This window comes from Brachycentrus maculatus, unplaced genomic scaffold (genome assembly GCF_059751285.1).
Source record: "Brachycentrus maculatus isolate JH-2025_06_01 unplaced genomic scaffold, ASM5975128v1 h1tg000269l, whole genome shotgun sequence".
Taxonomy (NCBI): Eukaryota; Metazoa; Arthropoda; class Insecta; order Trichoptera; family Brachycentridae; genus Brachycentrus; species Brachycentrus maculatus.
The window spans coordinates 2,722,095-2,746,257 of record NW_028281020.1 but is presented as its reverse complement, the minus strand read 5'-3'; the positions used below and the strand labels follow the sequence as shown (position 1 = coordinate 2,746,257).

General features: G+C 28.6%; 1 protein-coding gene across 1 annotated transcript in view; it reads left to right on the top strand.

Moving 5' to 3' along the window:
- Positions 1 to 24,163, top strand: part of Nost (Nostrin) — a 57,215-nt gene that overhangs the window by 14,312 nt on the left and 18,740 nt on the right. Inside the window, exon 2 of the mRNA XM_088266437.1 lies at positions 20,824 to 20,909. Within this exon, the coding sequence (XP_088122563.1) occupies positions 20,824 to 20,909 (86 nt within the window). The remainder of the gene's footprint in view (positions 1 to 20,823; positions 20,910 to 24,163) is intronic.

The window sequence follows — 24,163 nt, the reverse complement described above, 5'->3', positions numbered from 1 at the left end:
ATATTTTTATCAATTCAATCAAAAAGTGTAACAAGGTATCATAACATGTTTATATCCATGAAAAATGGTCACATCCGCTAAATGTCTTTATCGCAAAGTAAAATATTTGTTGGCACAAAAGGCGGATATTTTGCTGATAAGGTGAAACATTTTGTGAATTATTAAATTATTAAAACAACCGGCGGATGTGGACGTAGGAATGGAGGAAGGTCGACGCAAATAAGGCCGAAACGCTTGAAGAAATTGATCACAGAAATGTTTCGGAAGAGTAATAACGACTCTAACAATGGCAGCTAACCTAACCTATCCTAACCTCATCTATTCATCTATTATTCATATTAGCTCATATGAGACACATAGCTCACTCCTTTCAAGAACGTCATAAATAAAAAAACTTGATTTTACGGGAGAACGTTTTTAAAGTTTATTAATAAAACACAATGTATTAAAAATAAATATCAAACCACTTATTGAACTTTTTACTGTGCAACACATCTTATTAGGTAAAACCTGAAGGTTTTTTCTCCATTTGAAAAATGTTTAGTCTATTTAAAAAAAATATTAAACAATACCTTTTCTTCAAAATGCAAAAACAACACTTTCTGCCCTGTAGCGGGTAAATATTAAGTTAAAAATACGCCTCTTTTGCTGGGATAAAGTATATTTTCTGGGCATTCCGAAAACATGCATAACTGAAAATGGACGATTTTTGATTTATGACGGTCTTGAAAGGAGTGAGCGATATCTTATATGCTGTACAGATATAAATTAAAACTTATCTTACCTATGGTACCCGTTATTATAAAAGTAGAGCAAACATTAGTTATTTATAATTCAATAGTTTTAAGTATCAGACAGGTACCATGGCGTAGTTGGGTAGATGCCCGAGTACGAAACTGGCGTCACGGGTTTGATTCCCGCCAGTTGCAAATTAATTTTAAAAATATATCTATTTTCAATAGGTAAGGGTGTTTGTAATGTATGTTAATCTACCTTCTCAATCCTCACTATTGTACCTACATATAAGACTGTAAAAATACAGGCATTGTGGCATTTAAAAAAATGTTTTAACTTAAATTAAAGTCTTGTTAATCTTATATATCCACAAACACTATTTTCCATCTTATTCGTTTGAAATATAACTTGTAAAGAGTTGTGGGTAATATTCATATTAAAACATTGTTTTAATGGATAAATGTATGATAGCCCGGTTATACGTTTGACAAGTTGAACAACAACATTTTGAGTGTGTCCAAATACTTGTTCACAAATCTGGATTATCTCCATTTATAGGAGTATTTTTCATATTATTTTTTGACATTTCATCAAAGATGGATCATCTTTGATGGATCATCTCACCAATAGATGTCTCTTGTGAAGTTCTAGTGATTCAAGAACAATGTTTCGAAATTGGTTCATATATATATATATATATATATATATATATATATATATATATATATATATATATATATATATATATATATATATATATATATATATATATATAACTTCCAAGAATTTGAGTAGTGTGGTTGTCAATAATGGGTAAAATTGGTGAATGTTACACGTATGTAAAGTGATCACTTAAACCAGCATATGACGGTCATCAGCCCCGTAAATGCCCAGACTTCCATATTCTTCTTCATCTTTGATGAGATATATATTTTTTGTATCATTCTTTTGACCACAAACTGAATAACATATTACGTAGATACGTCTTAACCGTTACGATTCAGTTTATGTATATTAAATGTGTTTTAGGCAAGTCATGCGTATTTCCGTGCAAATGTAATCGAATATTTGATTGAATTACATGTTTTGTTTGATTCATTCTCGTTGTATTGTACGGTATTCCAATCAAGCGAGGAAATTCTACGCAAGTTGCAAGTTGCACAGCAATTAGGTCATAGGACGGAAACCGCATTAATTTACAATAGATAACATGGTTTATGAGACGATATATTGTATAATACACACATATCTTCACGATAGTGCTTTAGATACCATAATTTTTTTTTACAAATTTTAAAATACACATACTTTTTTAATGTGTTTATATGTGTACTTTAGGAATATATATATATAAATATATATATATATATATATATATATATATATATATATATATATATATATATATATATATATATATATATATATATATATATATATATATATATATATATATATATTTATGTATATATATATATATATATATAAATATATATATATGTATATTTATATATATATATATATATATAAATATATATATATATATATATATATATATATATATATATATATATATATATATATATATATATATATATATATATATATATATATATATATATATATATTTATATATATATATATATATATATATATATATATATATATATATATATATATATATATATATATATATATATATATATATATATATATATATATATATATATATATATATATATATATATATATATATATATATATATATATATATATATATACATATATATATATATATATATATATTACACAAGTGCATAAGTGATTACTTGTGCGACGTTCATCATACTTGTGGATCCTTTCAGGTGTGGATTGTAATTCAAAAGATTTGGAAGTATGGTTGATTGTAGCACACGCAACACACGTAATACTAAACACTGCTCATGGCGGCCAGCGTGATTCTTGACAGCTGCTTAGCAATTCTTTTCCCACAAACATTTTGAAATTAAAATATTTGACTCGTGTGCTTCCCCTTATCTTTCTTTTACATTTGACAAGACTGAGCCACACCAACGCGGGCGGTTACACCTAGTATAAAACCGAAATACTGAAATCACTGCACCAAATGCTTTTGTGTTATTTCAGTTACCTTTTGGAAGAATATCATATATAAGCATAATATAAGCAAATATTCTTATTTATCAAGTAAATTCAATGAAAAATGTTTGATCTTTTTAAATTGACTTTTTTTTTACGTATTTACGTCATTTTTAAGCTTCATTTTGATTGAACTAACTGGATAAAATTTAAGTAATATTTGACATTGAATTTGTAAATAAGAAAAAAAAACTAATGACGCTCTTAAGGAAAAATGTATAATTTAATTTTAATATCGTGTTTTATATTCTCTGACATCAGAATCGAAACAAATTATTAACATTGCCAAATTATGAAAAAAATCAAAACTACTATTAATATAACTATCACGGCGTTTCAGTGCAGGGGTAGGCAGAGAAGATGGAATGCCACACTCATCCATCTTGACATATGAGTACTCTTAGCTTCCTTCACATCCATATATCTAGTCATACATTACCCCATGCTAATTGACACGACCCCATCATAGGTTTTGATTGATCTGGTCGTGCCAAGTCTTCTTGAGCCATCTTCGTTCTATTTTCCTATTCTAATTCGCTAATTTAATAAAAAATATGAAACACAAGGTCTTGTATTTATTGCGTGGGTCGACATATGGCCTGATGAAATTTTAATTAAGAAGTTTTTTCGCATATCGCTCACTCCTTTCAACAACGTCATATATCAAAAATCGTATATTTTCAGTTGAGCATGTTTTCGGAACGCCCAGAAAGTAAACTATATCCCAACAAAAGCGGCATATTTTTAGCGCAATATTTACCCGCTACAGAGCAAAAAGTGTTGTTTTGCATTTTGAAGGAAAGGTACCTATTGTTCAATTATTTTTCAAATGTAATAAATACTTTTCAAATGGAGAAAAACATTCGGGTTTTACCTAAAAAGATCTGTTGCACAATAAAAAGTTCAATAAGTGGCTTGATATTTATTTTTAATACACACTAGGTATTATATTTTTTAAACTTTAAAAACGATCTCCTGAAAAATCAAGTTTTTTGATAAATGACGTTGTTGAAAGGAGTGAGCGATATGTGTTTGCTGAGAGTTTTTTGTTGTTGAGAGGAGGTGAATTTTTTCTTGTGAGAAGGCATTTGGTAAAGTTTTCGTTTGGTCAAATGTACTCCAGCAAAATGTCTGTAAGCTGTTTCAGGTAAGTATTTTTGATAATTAACACTATTACAAAACATTATTAAGTTGACTCTTTCAAATTATTGGATAACACGTGAAAGGTTCATTAATAGCTCGTTTTAATTGCACAAATGGCTATTTGGCGTCTGTTATGAATGCAATTATATATTTTATTACAAGTAATTATGATTTTAATGATTCTATTTTACTGTGAAAGGTTTATATTACGTTCATTACCTTACTACACAAACACAATTTTAACAACATTTTGAGTGTGTACAAATACTTGTTCACAAAATCTGGATTATCTCCAATTACAGGAGTTATTTTCATATTATTTTTTGGCATCTCATCAAAGATGAAGAAGAATATTGAATTCTGGGCATTTACGGGGCTAACGACCGTCATAGGCTGGTTTAAGTGATCACTTTACACACGTATAACATTCACCAATTCTACAATAATATCTTCTGTTCTTCTACAATAATATCTTCTGGCTGTCAATAATGGGTAGAATTGGTGAATATTACACGTGTGTAAAGTGATCACTTAAACCACCCTATGACGGTCGTCAGCCCCGTAAATGCCCAGACTTCTATATTCTTCTTCATCTTTGATGAGATGTCAAAAAATAATACAATTTTAACATTTCGTAATTGAACACAAAGGATCAAATATTTAGTTTTTTATTCCTTGTTCACAAATCTTGATTTTATCCACTTTAGAGTTATTTTTACATTTTGAGACCTCAACATAGATAAAGAAGATTATGGAATGCTGGGTGTTTATAAGGCTTATGAAATGTCATAGGGTGGTCAATTGATCACTCAACATAAGTGCAACATTCAAAATTCTACCCAAGATTGAAAACCAATATATTTTAGTGTGGTTCATATGTATAATTTGAATATTTTTGTTCATTATCATATTATTTAATTTATTTGAATGATTAGGTACTTGGATGACAACTTTAAAAAAATTGAGCATGCAATTATACTAAAAAATGTCAATAGAAAATGTTATTTAAAATATAAAATGTTAGATACGATATAAACGATAGTAAAATTATCTTATTATGTTAACAGCTTGCGGTTTCACAGTGAAATGGTGTTGAGTGATTTAAGCGAAAAAATACAAATTATTTCCACATCAAATTAAAAGTACTTGTTTTTGAATCATTTCCTATTCACTTTCGCTACTTATATAGGTACAAACTTTTCTTGTTTATTATTTTGTCTAATAATGCAACTTCCTTGTAGTTATTTTGCAGTATTTATGTCGAATATTTAATTTATTGATAAAAAACGATAAACTATAATCCGTCCAGTACCATACCACTTACATGAGGAAAATGTTGCCAGTTCAAATATTTAGATTTTATCCAAAGTCACCACAAACACTATTTTTCATAATACAAAATAAACTTTCGAGTACTAAGAGTTTAATGTAAACCTCTTGGTGTAGGCCTTATGGCCTATTTATAGGAGGTATTAGCGTCCTTCCCAGCTGCTAATCCATCTCTTTAGCTGTCTGCCCAGGACTTGTCTGCCTTGGGGTTGGCCATGTAGTGCCATGTGGGGAGTCTGGATGGTTCTATTCTCCTCACATGCGCATACCATTGCCTTCTTCATTGGCTTCCCCACCTAACGACATCTTCGATCTCGCATATTTCTTTTATCCTAGTAAGAATCCGAGAACAACAAAATAAGTAGACGATTTAACATTCTAATCTATCTGAAAAATACAAGATTTTTCATGAAATGATTCATAAAGAAATAATTTAGAATATGACATTCGTTGGTGAAGAGATTATTTTGGAAAAATATATTTTTAAATACGGCGTTCCGATTCACCTAATCAATTTTCTAATATCTGAAGTATTTTGTTTTTCTCCATTTTTCGCAATTATTGTGAGCAGTCAGATGACAGAAAAATATATTTATTACGTGTACCGGTAATTAGGAAGTAATTGAAGAGATTTTCTCACGAATAACACTTTACAAATGTATTCTTCTTTATAAACTAGTTTCTATTTTGATATACGTGGGAATACAATATACTAGTAAAGGTATTAGGAAGACTGATGCGTTGAGATGATGCGAATTTAAAACCTAGAACAGAACTAAAAGAAGTGTTTCTCAAACTGTAATTTCATTTCGTGAGATCATTAACTCTTTGGGATCATTTGGACGATGAATACATTTGATTTTAAAAACTTAGATATCAACAGAATATATATATATATATATATATATATATATATATATATATATATATATATATATATATATATATATATATATATATATAAATATTTATATATATATATATATATATATATATATATAAATATTTATATATATATATATATATATATATATATATATATATATATATATATATATATATATATATATATGTATATATATATATATATATATATATATATTTATATATACATATATTTATATATATATATATATATATATATATATATATATATATATATATATATATATATATATATATATATATATATATATATATATATATATATATATATATATATATATATATATATATATATATATATATGTATATATGTATATATTTATATATATTTATTGATTTGACAGTAACTTAATTAAATAAATCTATGCATGTTTAATTGAAGTTTACTAGGACAATACTACTATTTCTATAAATCTATTGTGACACGCGTTTCGATGAGTTCCACGTCATTGTCATTCGGTGTTTGAAATTAGTACAGAATGCATCGAAACGCTTCACCATAGATTAAAAAAATAGTGGTATTTACAAAATAAATTTTAAATTAAAAATGAATATATTTTGGTTGTTGTTATTTATATTTTTGTTATTCGGGTAGTGGTTTATTGGTTGTCTTGTGGATTTTGGCAGAGACCCGTGGTTCGATTCCTATCTGTAAAAAAAACTACTCGTAAATAAACTTAAATAATTTTAAATAACTTAAAAACATTTTTAATAAAATGGGCGGAGTTCTTAAAAATGGTATTGAGTTATTCAAAGCACTCCTTAAATTAAAGTAAGTCATGTAAGTTAATGCCGAAACAATAAATAAAATATAAGTCATGTATATGCACTAAAAAGACACTATGTAACGTATTAAATTGTTCAGAAGCAGAGCAATTATTTTGAACCTTTTTGTGTTTTCTTTTTTAATCCTCTAATTTAATCCCTCTTTATAATAAAACGATTATTGGTAATATCTGATCTTCTTCTGATAATCTTTTTTAAATGAGTTGGCTCGAAATTTCAATGAGAATAAGTTAATCAAAATAAATTATTTTAAGAAGTTATAGTGGAGTGCTTTGCAGCTAAAAGTTTGGGAAACAGTTGTAGAAAACTAAGATGACATCTCTATAACAACTAATGTGATCGTGAGAGACTAATATCCATTTCCGTCAACCGATAATTTATATAACCTTTCGATATGTGGTCACACTAGTTGTGCACTTAGTATAGTTATTATATGTAGAAGAGCGATTCATTTACTATTTTTTTTATTCATTGTGATGTGTTCATGCAAAGACAAATAACTTGTATTGAACATTGTTTACATATTACTGTTCAAAAAAATCATTATTGCGTTTTAAATATTTTTCTCAAAGAACGGAAAAACCATTTCTTTTGTATAGATTTGAATACAATGGAGATTAATGTACAAATAATTTGCGTAAAAAAGTTGTTTTCACAAATTCCATAGAAAGTAAACGTGAACCAATTCTGCTTAAAAGATTTTTTGCATTATGTAATAGATTTATAAAATGGTTAAAGCCATATTAAATAATATAAATGTCTACATATTTGTATATATATATATATATATATATATATATATATATATATATATATATATATATATATATATATATATATATATATATACATATATATTTATATTGATATAAATATATATTTATATATATATATATATATATATATATAAATATATATATATATATATAAATATATATATATATATATATATATATATATATATATATATATATATATATATATATATATATATATATATATATATATATATATATATATATGTATATATATATTTATATAAATATATATAAATATATATATAGATATATTTATATATATATATATATATATATATATATATATATATATATATATATATATATATATATAAATATATATATATATATATATAAATATATATATATATATATATATATATATATATATATATATATATATATATATATATATATATATATATATATATATATATATATATATATATATATATATATACATATATATCTTATATTTAAAAAAATTATATTTATATATATATATATATATATATATATATATATATATATATATATATATATATATATATATATATATATATATATATATATATATATATATATATATATATATATATATATATATATATATATATATATATATATATATATATATATATATATATATATATATATATATATATATATATATATATATATATATATATATATATATATATATATATAAATATATATATATATATATAAATATATGTATATCTATATATATATATATATATATATATATATATATATATATATATATATATATATATATATATATGTATATATATATATATATATATGCACACGCATATCTATATTTAAATTCTGGCAACTAAGAGTTTTAAAGAAAAACATCACGTTTTTTAATTGCAATTCAACTGTAAGGATAACGGGTTTCGACGAATTTGTCAGTTTTTCATGTAGGAGTTCGTAATATCCGAATCATATTGAATTGATTTAATTAATTTCCTGGCAGTGCCAAGTGGCCTATTAACTTGCAGATTCAGGGGTCAAGAGGTCCATGTATGCAGCTGGCATAATTATTGCTCATTCACTAACGTTAATTTATAACCTAATGAAAGATCGCTTCCTACATACGTTTTTTTTCTCCTTACGTATTAGCTGATAGCTATTCTGTGTATAAAACGATATTTTTATTTCATTAATTGATTCGGTAGTCTCTTTGTGATAAAATCTATCCATTGTAAATTAATGTTTAAATTAAAATACATACCACTATTTTTTACAATCTACTGTGACACGTGTTTCGATGCATTCCGCATCATTTTCACATTATTCGGTGTTTAAAAATGATGCGGAATGCATCGAAACACGTGTCACAGTAGATTTTAAGAAATAGTGGTATTTACTAAGTAAAACATTAATTAAAATGGATATATATTTTTTTTCCTTCCAAAAACATTTTTTACTTCCTTCCAAAAACTAATTTTTTTCAAAACAAAAACGGTGTTTACAGCAAAAAATTAAATTACGTAAACGTTACCAGGTAAAATAACTATTAATTACTACTACTACTACCATCACGCTGTTTCCCCGCAGGGGTAGGAAGAAAGGATGGAACCCCACTCTCTTCTGTCCTGACATACACTCCTTGCCTCCTTCACATCCATACATCTAGTCATACATACCCTCCAATTACGCAGACATTTGACACCACCAGATTTTAGGTTCTGATCGATCTGATCGTGCCAAGTCTTTTACGGCCGTCTTCGCTTTGTTTTCCCGCCACACATATCTTCTTAGTCATTCTCTCGTTATCCATTCGCTCCACAAGTCCACACCACCTTAAAGAACTCTACCTAATATTCTCAATTATTCCTTGTTCAGCCTTACATTCCTTTCTTATATCTTCTTTTTTTAATTCTGTCATATAATGCTTTGAATGAACTATTAATTGTATTACACAAAATTGAGTTGCGGGCTATCGCACGTCCCACCTTAAATTCCAACGCAGGACGATGTGCAGTTTTTAACCCGATGGTTGCCAGAGACGAAATATCTCGGCAAATGGCGGAGTGCCCGTATGGCCAGAGACGAGATATCTCGTCAGTACTTTTGATGACGTATTACTCCGCAGTTTTAACTCATATTGACAATCTGTCAAAAACGGAACATACATTGCCATCAGTTGAAGTTGTCACAAAATATTTTATAAAGTTTTTAAATACTTTTAAGTGATTTATCGGTATCACTTTCAGCTGACAGTTGACAGATGTCATTAGGGCTACCACTCAAACCACTTGAAATATTGATTATTTTAATCGATTGTTTTGAACGCCAGGGGTTTTTATTTTGCTCAATTTTTTTGTGTTTTTCTTATTATTTTAAAATATTCCATTGATAAATAATAGTTGTGTGTTAATATTAAATTTAATAAAAACTTGCGTGTGCGACTTAGTGTGACAACCCTGAAAATTTGAAACTGGTTTAACTTCAAGAATAAAACTCTAACAATCGATGCGGGATATAATATTTGGTAAGTAAATTATAATTCAATAAAAACAACAAAAAAAAAATCTTTAGACAACTTTTTTTTTTCAAAAAAATACTTGGCCTGTTGAGCACTGCCGCGTAATTTATTTGCGGCTATGAAAAGGTTAAACCCGTAATAGTATCAACCAGATTTGTTGATGTATTAGCGTTGAAATAAAAAAGTACTGGACAATTTTGATTTCCGAAATGATCTCCATATAAAGTCATGTACACGAGCAAAGTAAATACATTTTAAGATAACCTTGAGAGGTATTCAGACAAAACTGGAACACGGCTTAAAAATATTACTGTTGATCTCATTAAAACAAGAAAATCTTAGAAATAAAGAAGATATTAAGTCGTACTTGACAAGAGAATATCGTACGACCGCTGGCATTTTTTTGGTCGTAATCCTTGTTAAGAAAAAAAATATTCTTTAGGCTGAAATTTGAGGGTTAATGAGGTAAGTCAAATTAAAATATAAAAGTCGCTGTGTTTTTCTATTTTTTCTAACCGTTTTCTGCACTCAATGATGCATGGGGCACTGCATCGTTCCTACGTAGTGTTATCGTGATCGTTAATTGTGTGAAGGTAAGGAGACCAATCTTGCGCTTCGGGTATCAGCCCAGGGAAATAAAAATATAATAGCGCCCATTTCGAAAATGGCGTTATATAAATTAGCCATAATTATTAATTATTAGAGTGAAAAATCACTGACATTTGTTTTAGACTCCCTAATAATTTTGTACCCAGATATAAATCAAATGATTAGTATTTTGGCACATCAAGAGATAATGTTTTAAATTTAAATTTCAGTTATAAGGATCTGGTTGTGGTCTCGTGGTTAGTGTTGCGAACTCTACCACAATATTGTATTTATTTCAAATAATAGTTCTACGAAAATAGTATGAAATTAAAATATTTGCGTATATAATAAAGAGCACAAATGTTTGTATAAAAAAATGATTCAATCGATAATCTTTATACAATACAACTGGAATATGTTAATAAGATATAAGTTTATCATGAAATTAAAAAAAAAATAACCAGAAATATCGGAAAAATATAATTTTACAAGCTTTACAACATTTTTTAAAAATTACTTAATATATTTCTTTTTTTTAAAGAATTTTTAAATTTTATAAAATAAAACAACTTTGTTTTGACCACTTTTTATTGCTACACTTTTGCTAACCGGTTTCGACAAGAACCTTGTCATCATCACGGTTTATGTACTAATTCTAAAACATTGAAATACTCATAATTAGGTTATAGATAATTACCCTTCCCTTTCTACTTGCTTATATTCTTACTTTACTTTACTTACTACTTTTAAAATACTTAGTATAGTATAATACGTTAAAATCGTAAGTGACAATATTCTATTGTAAATCACGTTTTCAGAAACTTAGTCAAACATTTATATAAAGTTTTACTTTTGTTCTGAAGTTGAAAAAAAAATGTTATACAATATTAAACTCAAAATACTCGTGTTGTTTTGAAATGTTATATAATTGGCATGCTTGTAATATACATACGGTTACATTCTTAAATAATATAAACTGTCTCGTATCCAAAGCTTTTTATTAGTATAAGCAGCTTTACGTTGTATGTAACAACATATTTTTATATTTACAAGTTATTTTTCCGGAACATTTAACAATCAACATGATTAAAAACGGCAAATTCTGAATTATGACAATCCGGAAGTGGTACAAAATATGTATTATCACAGCGCCATACTGCGTATGGGCTGGTAATCGTAATAAAATATTTAATGTTTATTATCTCGGAAATATAATACGCACCTTTATTAAATGATTAATGCGATATGTTATTTAATAAATTTTAATACAAACACAATTTAATGTTTGCAAAATGAGGGTGACACAAAAGTGTTTCAATTTGTTACGATTCATCGGCGATGGGACAAGTCATGGTTATTAATAGTAGTTTCTCAACTACCAATAAGTGACCTGATAGTCAGTTAAGATATTGTGATTATAAAATTTTCAACAATTTTCATCACATAAAAAGTATACTTTATAAAATAAACAACTTTGTTTTAACCACTTTTTATTGGTGCACTTTATCCAACCGGTTTTGAAAAAAAACCTTGTCATCATCAGGGGTTGTGTACTAAATTCTTAAATATTAAAATACTCATACTTAATTACCTTTAAATTCCCTTACCAAAAACTTCCACGCACTCCATACCCCATATAAAAAATTGATTAAAAAATATGATTTAAAAAATATTATTTAAAAACTCCTAAATGTTGTTTTTATTGTGCATTGCGTAGATGTGCCACAAAGTATCTGCAAAAAAAATTCAAGAAAACATAAAAAGTAAACCAAAATCGAAAAATGTTCAGATTCTGAAAATATGAAAAAAATACAAATATATTTGATATGTCGATATTAAATAAGTTACATCGATTAGAATGGCTACGATATGGGGTTTTGGGAAAAAATGTGAATCTGTGTTAGAAGTAAACAAAGAACTGTTAACAAAAGCCGAAAGAAAGATTATTATTTGTGTCGATTCGTGAATACCATCGGTAATTTCGAAGTCCATATTAGCTTGTATGAGAAACCTGATTTGCAAATGCGTTAAATATATATATATATATATATATATATATATATATATATATATATATATATATATATATATATATATATATATATATATGTATATATCATTATCATAACGCATTTCAATCAACAATAATATTTAAGTTGAACAAAATATATTGTAAAAATAAAAATACTGATTTAAACTGCTTGCAATATAAATCAATAAACCATATTATAAGAGTTACCTTGTTATAGAGCTTAACCCTTTAAATATATTTAGTTAATATATAGTTAACTTAATATAAAGAAAATACAAAAAGTTACAATCGCGAATTATATATGCGTTTTAAAAGCCGTCTCTTCATAGTTATTCATAACTCAAATAAACTAAAGCTCAAATTTCAAAAACTTTCAAAATAGTGTGCGTTCTTAGAAAAATGGCTGAATATCTTAAAAACTCCTTTAGGTACTAAGAATTATTCGATTTATTGCTTTGTATATACGTATTGAACACATAATCACCTGACTTATCTCCTTAAAAAAGTTACTATATAAATTGAACGATGTGCAGATCTGATGTTGGTAACTGTTTACAAGCATTGTGTGGGATCTCAAGATCTGCTAACCTTCTGATAACATTATGTTTTCGCATTTAATTTTTTGTTTTGCTAATTGACGCAAATAAATCAAAGGCAGTCACATTGCAAAAAAGTTGTCGACAATGTTCTGACCTTGGCAATAAAATTGAAATGGCTGAATCATGCAATATCTTTCCTCCATTTTATTTTCTTCGTTATTATTTATTGCGCTGGAATTAAGACAACAATTGAAATATGAACAGCTGTTGGATAGTGATTTTTTCCTGAGATAATTATTATTTTCAGGGAACATTTTATCCCTATAAATGATCATATTAGGAAGGAAAATACCCAAATATTATTTTTTTGTAAAATTGTAATTTTATGTTATATGCTAGCATATTTGTTAACTGGTTTGTTTTTAGCGATTAGATTCTCAATTAGAAAGGGAAGAGTAAATAAAAAAGAAATTGTTCGTGACTTAAGGGGGGAGTATTGAAACTATCAAGAACTGTTAAGAAATTGAAAAACCAAAAAAAATCGATACGAACAAAAATTTTCTTCTTCTGACACTTGTACGCACTAAATAGTGCATCCCTATGCACCCTAGGTGCCAAATACCATCGACGCAGATTTACTAGATCATTATTTACGTGAAAACAAGGAGATCAGTTGAGTGCTTCAGGGTGATATGAATTAAATATTAGAGCTATAAATCTCTCATATTTATACTGACCCCCCTAAAAATCGAACCCAGGCCTCTAGAACGGTAGCCAAACTTGCTAACGCGGCACTGCACTATACTATGGATATGAAATCGGTGCTAGTAAACTATTTATTTGATGAAATAACAGAGACATAACGTAAACTGAATATTGCAAGATATTTATATATATACTACAGGAATTTGATTAATCCTTCAATTAACAATTTTAAAATCATGTATGCATTTTTATAATGTATTTTGAATGTATGTTGATAGGCGCCGTGGCGTAGTTGAATAGATGCTCGACTGCGAAACTGGAGTCGCGGGTTCGATTCCCGTTTAGATCAAAATAAATTCAAGAAAAAAATATTTTCAATTGGTCTGGGTGTTTGTGATGTATTTTTAAATTTACCTACCCTATCTTTACTATCTTACTTGCGGACAAGCCTCTAATAGAGGCTTTGCGGGTTATTCCTTTTTAAAAAACGAAATTGTAATTTTTGATGGTTTATAGTAGGATTTAAAGTCGGAATTATAATATTTGAAGGATGTATGACAGATATATCCATTACTGATATGAATACATTTAAAGCATCTCGGTGCCTATGTTTACGTGCGTATTGTGGACTCACCTCTTAACACACCGGCGCTATGTCGACACATAAATCAGTCATCTTTTTGTTGATGATACGCGTGATTTAACAAAATGCGTGGATTAGCGTAAATTTCCTTAAATTACCGGCAAATTACCGAGTATTATCGTTACTTATGTAGAGGAAGGTCTTTGTACTCTGGAAAATTTCACGTTAGACATGGAAAGATGACATCACACTTTCTACTGTGGACTCGTGGAAGTATTGAGTAATTAAAGACAAGTACACATTTATTTATAGGAAGTCGATTTGTCGTTCAACTGTCTTTTGCATTAGGGAAATATAATAATAATTGATGTGCCGATCCATAGAAAGTATTTACAACTTGTTATAATTATTGTGGAATGCGCAATAAATAAATATGTTTACATGAATGATATGTAGGTACATGTATATTCATTCAAACCCTTATCCGCACCACAATGGTGCATAGGGCACTGCATCATATAAACGCAGTGTTATCTTGATCATTAACATGAAGGAAAGGGGATCAGCCCTCCGCTTCAGATACTTGTCCAGGGTAATATTGAATAAATATTAGAGTGATCAAATCACTTATATTTATTTAACCCTCCCTGGGAATCGAACCCGGAATCTTCAGCACGGTAGCCGAGCGTGCTGACCATTACACTATGGAGGCGGACAAAAAATATGGATATACATGTACAAATATACATATATTGATCATGTGAATTACATGAGTAAATAAATAATAGGAAAACAAATTTATGAGGCCAATATGGTTGGTAATAGAAGAAGAGCAGTACCGAGTAAAATTTGACATGATTTAGTATTTCAAATGCTGCATGGGGTCAGGTAAGGAGTCAGAGTAATCGGCGGCCATGTATGCGTGAATGTGGAAGAGGCAAATATTGTTTGCATAGATAGATTGGTGTGGTGTTCTATTCTCTCTGCCTACCCCTAGGGGAATGTAATCTTGTATCTCATCCACCCCCATAGTGTAGTCATTTGGCTAACATGCTGAACGTCCCAAATTCGGTTCTCTGGGGGGATAAAATAAAAGTTCTTTTTCACTCTCATATTTATTTAAAATTACCCTGGACACAATTCGCTCACTCCTTTCAAGAACGTCATAAATCGAAAATCGTCAATTTTCAGTTGTGCGTGTTTTCGGAATGCCCAGAAAATGTACTATATCCCAGCAAAAGAGGCATATTTTAAACTTAATATTTACCCGCTACAGAGCAGATAGTGTTGTTTTTGCATTTTGAATAAAATGTATTGTTTTTTTTTTTTTTAAATATACTAAATATTTTTCAAATGGAGAAAAAACCTTCAGATTTTATCTAAAAGATCTGTTACACAGTAAAAAGTTCAAAAAGTGGCTTGATATTTATTTTTAATACATTGTATTATATTTTTCAACTTTAAAAACGTTCTCCTGAAAAATCCAGTATTTTGATTTATGACGTTCTTGAAAGGAGTGCGCGAATTGTAAATACGCAAATCAGAATGTATGTACCTTCAACATCTCTGATTTTTTAATTCTTACGAGTGAATTATATATTTTATTACAATAACGGTATTTTTTTATTACATTTAATAATAAAATTATGATTATGTAAATGAATTAAAACATTACATAATTAAATGTTGTATGAGTATATCAACCTCAATTTAAACATCTTTAATACTTATGCCCGTGATAATGATTTATTTACGGCGATAAATTAGGTTTGTTTTTATTAAAATGTTGTGCGCAATATGGGTCCGGAGCGAACTACAATGGACAGTAATGACTTCGGTGAAAGGAATTTGTATGAAAAACGTGAATAAAACAGTAGGCCTACTTAGCAGGTGGTCCGAAATAGATTTATGGTTCTTCTGTTTATATCTGTAACATTTTTTCTTTAATTTATTATATTACTGCCAATAAATCCATTCTCACAAAATCACCAGTTTATTGGACGATACTAAAAATAAATAATTTAATCGTGAACATTCAATATCTCTCGTGTATAAATTGAATATTCAATAATGAATATTATAATTAAAATATATTCAATGTTTCATCAGAAAAAATATATTCACATTTCATTTTCATATTAAGAATCCAATTTTAATTGATGAATTGATGAATCTAGCTAGAGTCGATAGAGAATACGTTCACTTTGAATCTAATGAAATATGAAAGTACTCTGAAACATACATGCGCGATCGATTTAATAACGACTTTAAAATAAGTCGTTTCTACATTCGGTTTTTGGAATCGATCACATAAATGTAATTATGCCAATACGTACCCAAAGCTGCTAACCTTTTAAGTATTTCTAGACCCTTATATAATTGACCGCCTCTGTAGTCTAATGGTCAGCACGCTCGGCTACCGTTCTGGAGGTCCCGGGTTCGATTCCCAGGGGGGTCAAATAAATATAAGTGATTTTTTCGCTCTAATATTTATTCAATATTACCCTGGACTGGTACCTGAAGCGGAGGGCTGATCACCTTTCCTCATGTCTTTACGATCAATATAACACTGCGCTTATATGATGCAGTGCCCTATGCACCATTGGGGTGCGAATAAGGGTTTGAATGAAAAAAATGTATAATTGACAGTTGGACATTAAAAATTTCATTAATTGATTCGACAGTCAGTCTGTAATATTTACCTATTTTCAATGTAAGTTTTACTGGGTAAAAACCACTATTACTTAAATTCTATTGTGACATGCTTTTCGATGCATTCCATATCATTTTCAAACACTGTCTAAACAAAGTCTATAAATCTATGATATCTATAAATTTTACTAGGTAAATATCATCATTTCTTAACATCTATTGTGACACACGTTTCGATACAAACTGTATTTGGAAATGATGCGGAATTCATCGAAACACGTGTCACAATAGATTATAAGACATTGTGGTATTTACCAAGTAAAACTTAAAAATGGATACCAAAAACTTAAGCCGGAATGAAACCTTGATAAGAACAAGGGTATAATTATATTTATCAACCATATGTAGAAAAATGCTGGGTTTAATGTAATTTTATCATCGGTTTCTTTTTAAAAATATGTTTTATAACTTAATTCTTTTTTGTTTCAGTAATTTAATTGAAATATCTATTGCGTATGGCTTGCTTCTCTCATTATTCAATAAACGTTGGACAAATTGAGTAAATTCACGGCCCACATTGTTGTCCCATTATTTCGGTAATACAAACATGTTATATCGTACAATGATGCACGGTGTATTACATACACATGCTAATTTTCGACCAAACCTCGCTTCGCGTTGTCAAAATTATTATTCTACGCGACATGTCTTCGGATATTTTGGAGATTAATTACATCGGACAATAGAAACAGTGCATACTGAATTTTCAAGTTGGCACGCTTCCACACTTACAAATGTCATAGCATAAATGAATACGAGAAGCTAAAAAAGCAATATGTGCCATAAAAAAATAAATCTATCTTACCATCACGCCGTTTCCCCACAGGGGTAGGCAGAGAGAATAGAACGCAACACCAATCTGTCTTTGGAAGCAATCTTCGCCTCTTCCACATAAATGTATCTCCTTATACATACCAGTCTATTATGCCGACTCCTGACCTGACTACGTATCGAACAAATTTATGAGACAAATGTGGGTGGTACTAGAAGCAAAGGAAGACCGAGGAATAATTATCTTAGTAAAATATTTCAAATATTTGCTAGTGGTCAGGTCAGGAGCAAGAATAATAATAATATTTTTAATGATACAAATGCTTCTCTGGATTAAAATCCGCCACAGTAGACACAAGAGTGTTAAACATGGCACGATCAGGTATGCCAAATACTTAAAAGTGGTCAGGTTAGGAGTCGTAATAATCGGCGGGAATGTATGAGGAGGGAGAAGCATGAACGTAGAAGAGGCGAAAAATGTTTGCAAAGACAGAGTGGTGTGGCGTTCTATTCTCTCTGCATACCCCTGCGGGGAAGCGGTGTGATGGTTAGTAAGTTAGTTAGTTAGTTACAAATGCTTTTCATATAAAAAAAACTTAGTAATGATAGAATAACACCTCTCTTGTCAGCAATAATTTTGAGAATGAAAATGCATTAAAATATGAATAGTCTATCAGTTTAATTTTATACATATTATGTGTAAGTTCGAAGGAAAAAATGGGTTGTTTTTCTACAGGTGTGTCGGCTGAGATGAAGGATCTTTCATCTTAATACGAAAAAAGATAGAAGTCTTAGGATTCTAGGGCATATTATCAGACATTTGGCTGGCTTAAGTGATCACTTTATACACTTGTGTTACGCTTACAATTTTGCCTATTATTGAACACCTATATCGCATTATTTTTTAAAAGATTGAAATACACTGTTGTTGAATGGATTCCTTTCGTATGTTAGTTGTAATTTTTACAGATGTTGAATTTTGGCTGAAAGTATTATATGTGATCAGTTGAGAATTTGTGAAGTATGTAAATAGCTTTGGACATAGATGAGATTCAATCAGATTTTTTTTATACATATAAAGATGTAGTGTAATGGTCAGCATGCTCGGCTACCATTTTGTAGGTCCCGGGTTCGATTCCCAGGGGGGGGGATCAAATGAATATAAGTGATTTTTTCACTCTAATATTTATTCAACATTATCCTGGACTGGTACCTGAAGGGGAGGGCTGATCATCTTTCCTTCATATGTTAACGATCAAGATAACATTGCGTTTATATGATGCAGTGCCCTATGCACCATTGAGGTACGGATAAGGGTTTGAATTAACAGATAGGAGAGAGACCGTAAAAAAATATCAACGATTAAGAAAAAATAAAAATTAAGTATGTATGTATGACATGTTTAAAATAATAGTAAATATTTATTTAATACTTATAGCCTTTCATATTTCATGTGTTAAAATATTTATGACTGAACGTGATTAGAATAAGGAACTTCATTTCAAGTTTAAGTTTAAATATTTCCGGTAGTTTAAAGCCTTTATTTATTTTCTTAACTATTTTAAATATTCGTATTTTAAATTAAAATTATAAAAGTTATATATTTTGAAGTCAAAAACTTATAGTATATACCAAATGATCAAATTTTATATTAAAATTTTTGATTGTCAGTATTTCTATGTTGCAAAATTATTATTATTTAAACAAATTTTTTTTCACAACGTTTTGAGTGTGTCCAAATACTTGTTCACAAAATCTGGATTATCTCCAATTACAGGAGTTATTTTCATATAATTTTTTGACATCTCATCAAAGATGAAGAAGAATATGGAAGTCTGGGCATTTACGGGGCTGACGGCCGTCATAGGCTGGTTTAAGTGATCACTTTACACACGTGTAACATTCACCAATTCTACCCATTATTGACAACCACACTATTCATATTCTTGGAAGTTCTATATATATGAACCAAGTTTCTGCTTAATAAAAAGCTTCTTTACATCTCACCAATAGATGTCTCTAGTGAAGTTCTAGTGATTCAAGAACAAGATTTCTAAATTGGTTCATATGTATAGAACTTCCAAGAATTTGAGTAGTGTGGTTGTCAATAATGGGTAGAATTGGTGAATGTTACACGTGTGTAAAGTGATCACTTAAACCAGCCTATGACGGTCGTCAGCCCCGTAAATGCCCAGACTTCCATATTCTTCTTCATCTTTGATGAGATATCAATTTTTTTTTTGTTTATACGTACGTAAAAGCATTATCTGCTCTCTACACAATTATAAAGGATTGTAAACGATACACATTTTAGTCAGTATTACTCGTCTGTTTTTAGTTGGTTAGAAGATATTGCATTTTAGCAAAAAGTCTGCCAACGTTTATATATTCTATACAAGAAGTTTAAGAAAAATAAAAAAAATCACCTTATTTTGGATTGTGGGTAAATAATTAATTTGGGTTATTTTTATTTTATTTTACAGGAACAGGATAATTTCGCTGCATTGAGAAATATAGTGAAAGAAGGGAGTGTCATGTGTAAGGAGCTCATTAGCATTCTGCAGCAAAGGTAAATTATTCTTGAGTTATTATCATAATTATTCACAATTCTGTTATACTTATTTTCACGATTGATAATAAAAATTTGTCGAATATGTCTGTAATATTGACTTAAACTATTTGTTAATAATCAGTCACATTGTCATTTTCCATTATGACTACTTTAAAATAATGATTTATCTTATTTTTGGACACTTCATCAAAGATGAAGAATAATATGGAAGTCTGGGCATTTACGGGGCTGACGACCGTCATAGCCTGGTTTAAGTGATCACTTTACACACGTGTAACATTCGCAAATTCTACCCATTTTTGACAACCACACTACTTAAATTCTTGGAAGCTCTATATATATATATATATATATATATATATATATATATATATATATATATATATATATATATATATATATATATATATATATATATATATATATATATATATATATATATATATATATATATATATATATATATACATATATATGAACAAATTTTGTAACATTATTCTTGAATCACAAGAAATTCACTAGAGACATCTTTTGGTGAGATAAAAATATACTTTTTATTGAGCAGAAACTCTTTTATTCTTCATCTTTGATGAGATGTCAAAATAATGTGAAAAATACTAATTTAATTGGAGATAATCTAGATTCGTGAACGTGAATTATTTGGACACACTCAAAATGTTGTAAACAAATTTCAAATACATTTCTAAAATAATACTCTAAAAACAGAGGTAGTTTAAAGAAATGTGTTACTTTTTCGTTAAATACAGTTGCAATATACTTCGAAATGTTATTAAGTTAATGTTTAATGGAATTGTAAATCATCAATTCCCGCTATGTGCTCCGGAATGTATCTTCAATTCGAAGGCGAAACAAATATCTGTATGCAGAACACATTAGTGAAGTAAGTGTATCACCAATCGACACGTAATATCCAGTAATCGCTATTTCACACGTGAGTCGAGCGAATAGATTGTTAAGCGTGGAGAATATGTGTTTCTTACGTGCCAACATACAATATTAACATTAAACCAAACCTTTACGGTACACGCATTATATTGTACTGTGTAATAGTAATTGACAATTCAGTGATAGAGATATATGAGATGTACTTTTGAGTCCGCCTCCGTAGTGTAGTGGTCAGCACGCTCGGCTACCGTTCCGGAGGTCCCGGGTTCGATTCCCAAGGGGGTAAAAATAAATATAAGTGATTTTTTCACTGTAATATTTATTCAATATTACCATGGACTGGTACCTGAAGCGGAGGGCTGATCACCTTTCCTTCATAAGTAAAACGATCATGATAACACTGCGTTTATAAGACACAGTGCCCTATGCACCATTGGGGTGCGGATAAGGGTTTTATTATTATTATTATTACTTTTGAGTAGTGAGAAAAATATATTTAAATTTATAAAATATGTTTTTAAATATATATAGAAAAATACGAAAAGACATTTGCAATTTACGAATTGTTGTACATGAAAAATTGAATTAAAAATATATTTTCTAATGCATGAAAAAATTACTTCTCTATGATGAGTGGAAAAATCTTAAAAAATATATGTGAATTCGAATTTGATTAAGTAGGATCGGAATGTAGTATTTACAAGATATTTATTCTTTCATTAATTCATTACTTACGAGGAATAAGTATATTTATATTATAAGATAAAAATCCACGATTTATATTACATATGCATATATAGTTAAAGAATGTAGTGTTAGGGCTTACAATTTTGATTGTTGCATTTAATGATATTAGTTTTGTGTATTTAAAAAAAATAATATGTATAAATAAGCCAAGAATAAGTGTTGTACTAAATTTAATTTTTATATCTGTTTTCTCAAGACCTTAGAATATTTTAAAAAGTTTAAAGTTTATTTGAAAACCCTTTGAAAAAAATGTGATTCATCTTCTAAACAAATTATTTAGTTAAACTGTTAAATTTATCAACGAAATATGTTAAAATCTTTTAATAGCTGAGTAATTAGAAATGATACATAAGTTTTTATTTTAATATGACATCAACATAGGTATGATGTGCTATTGGACGCATTCCTGTCAACAAATCAAATAGTAAGTAAGAATAATTGTAAAACATCCGTGTTTTTTTTTAAAAATTTAATTTAATTAAATAAAATATTTTTTTTATTTACGTTAATTGTAAATATTTATTTAAAAGAAACCATTATAAAACATTTTTTTTGCAGAGACTCACCAAGTCACCTTGTGTATCTTGTCGGTGGAGTTCTTTTTACATACGTCGTTTTTATCTATTTTTAACACACACAGTTTTTTTATACACACAAAAAAGAGAAAAAAAATTAAAAAATAAACTATTTTACAATTTTCATAGAATTAACTCTTGATCATTTCATTTCATTCCATTATTTGTCTTTGTGTTGGCACTATTACACGGTTCAAAATTTTGCTATTTGCAATGCAATTTTGGCTGAATGATGCGATATTATGAATTAAATGATTTACATGGCTTCAGGATTATACGGTGATTACGCAAAGATCTTGGCCTCACGTGGCGAAATATGCAACGAGTATAGAAACAGATTTTGGAAACGAAATATGTCAGTGCGAACGTCGAAGATACTCTTCTTCCGCGACAAAAATACCTTGTGTGCGAGGTTATTTTAGGCGACTACGAATGATGAAACAAACCAATGTGGTCTGCATAATGCAACAGTAGGATTATGAGTAGAATTATTGGTGACAAAAATTGGTACTTGCAGACAAATTGCATTTAACAATGTAGTAAATATTGGTATTATTTTTTGACATCTCATCAAAGATGAAGAAGAATATGGAAGTCTGGGCATTTACGGGGCTGACGACCATCATAGGCTGGTTTAAGTGATCACAATAAAGAGCTTCTTTATATCTCACCAATAGATGTCTCTGAAGTTCTCGTGATTCAAGTACAAGGTTTCTATATTGGTTCATATATATAGAACTTCCAAGAATTTGAGTAGTGTGGTTGTCAATAATGGGTAGAATTGGTGAATGTTATACGTGTGTAAAGTGATCACTTAAACCAGCCTATGACGGTCGTCAGCCCCGTAAATGCCCAGACTTCCATATTCTTCTTCATCTTTGATGAGATGTCAAAAAATAATATGAAAATAACTCCTGTAATTGGAGATAATCCAGATTTTGTGAACAAGTATTTGGACACACTCAAAATGTTGTAGTAATATTGGTGTATATATCAGAAGGCATTTTGATTAGTAGTCACATC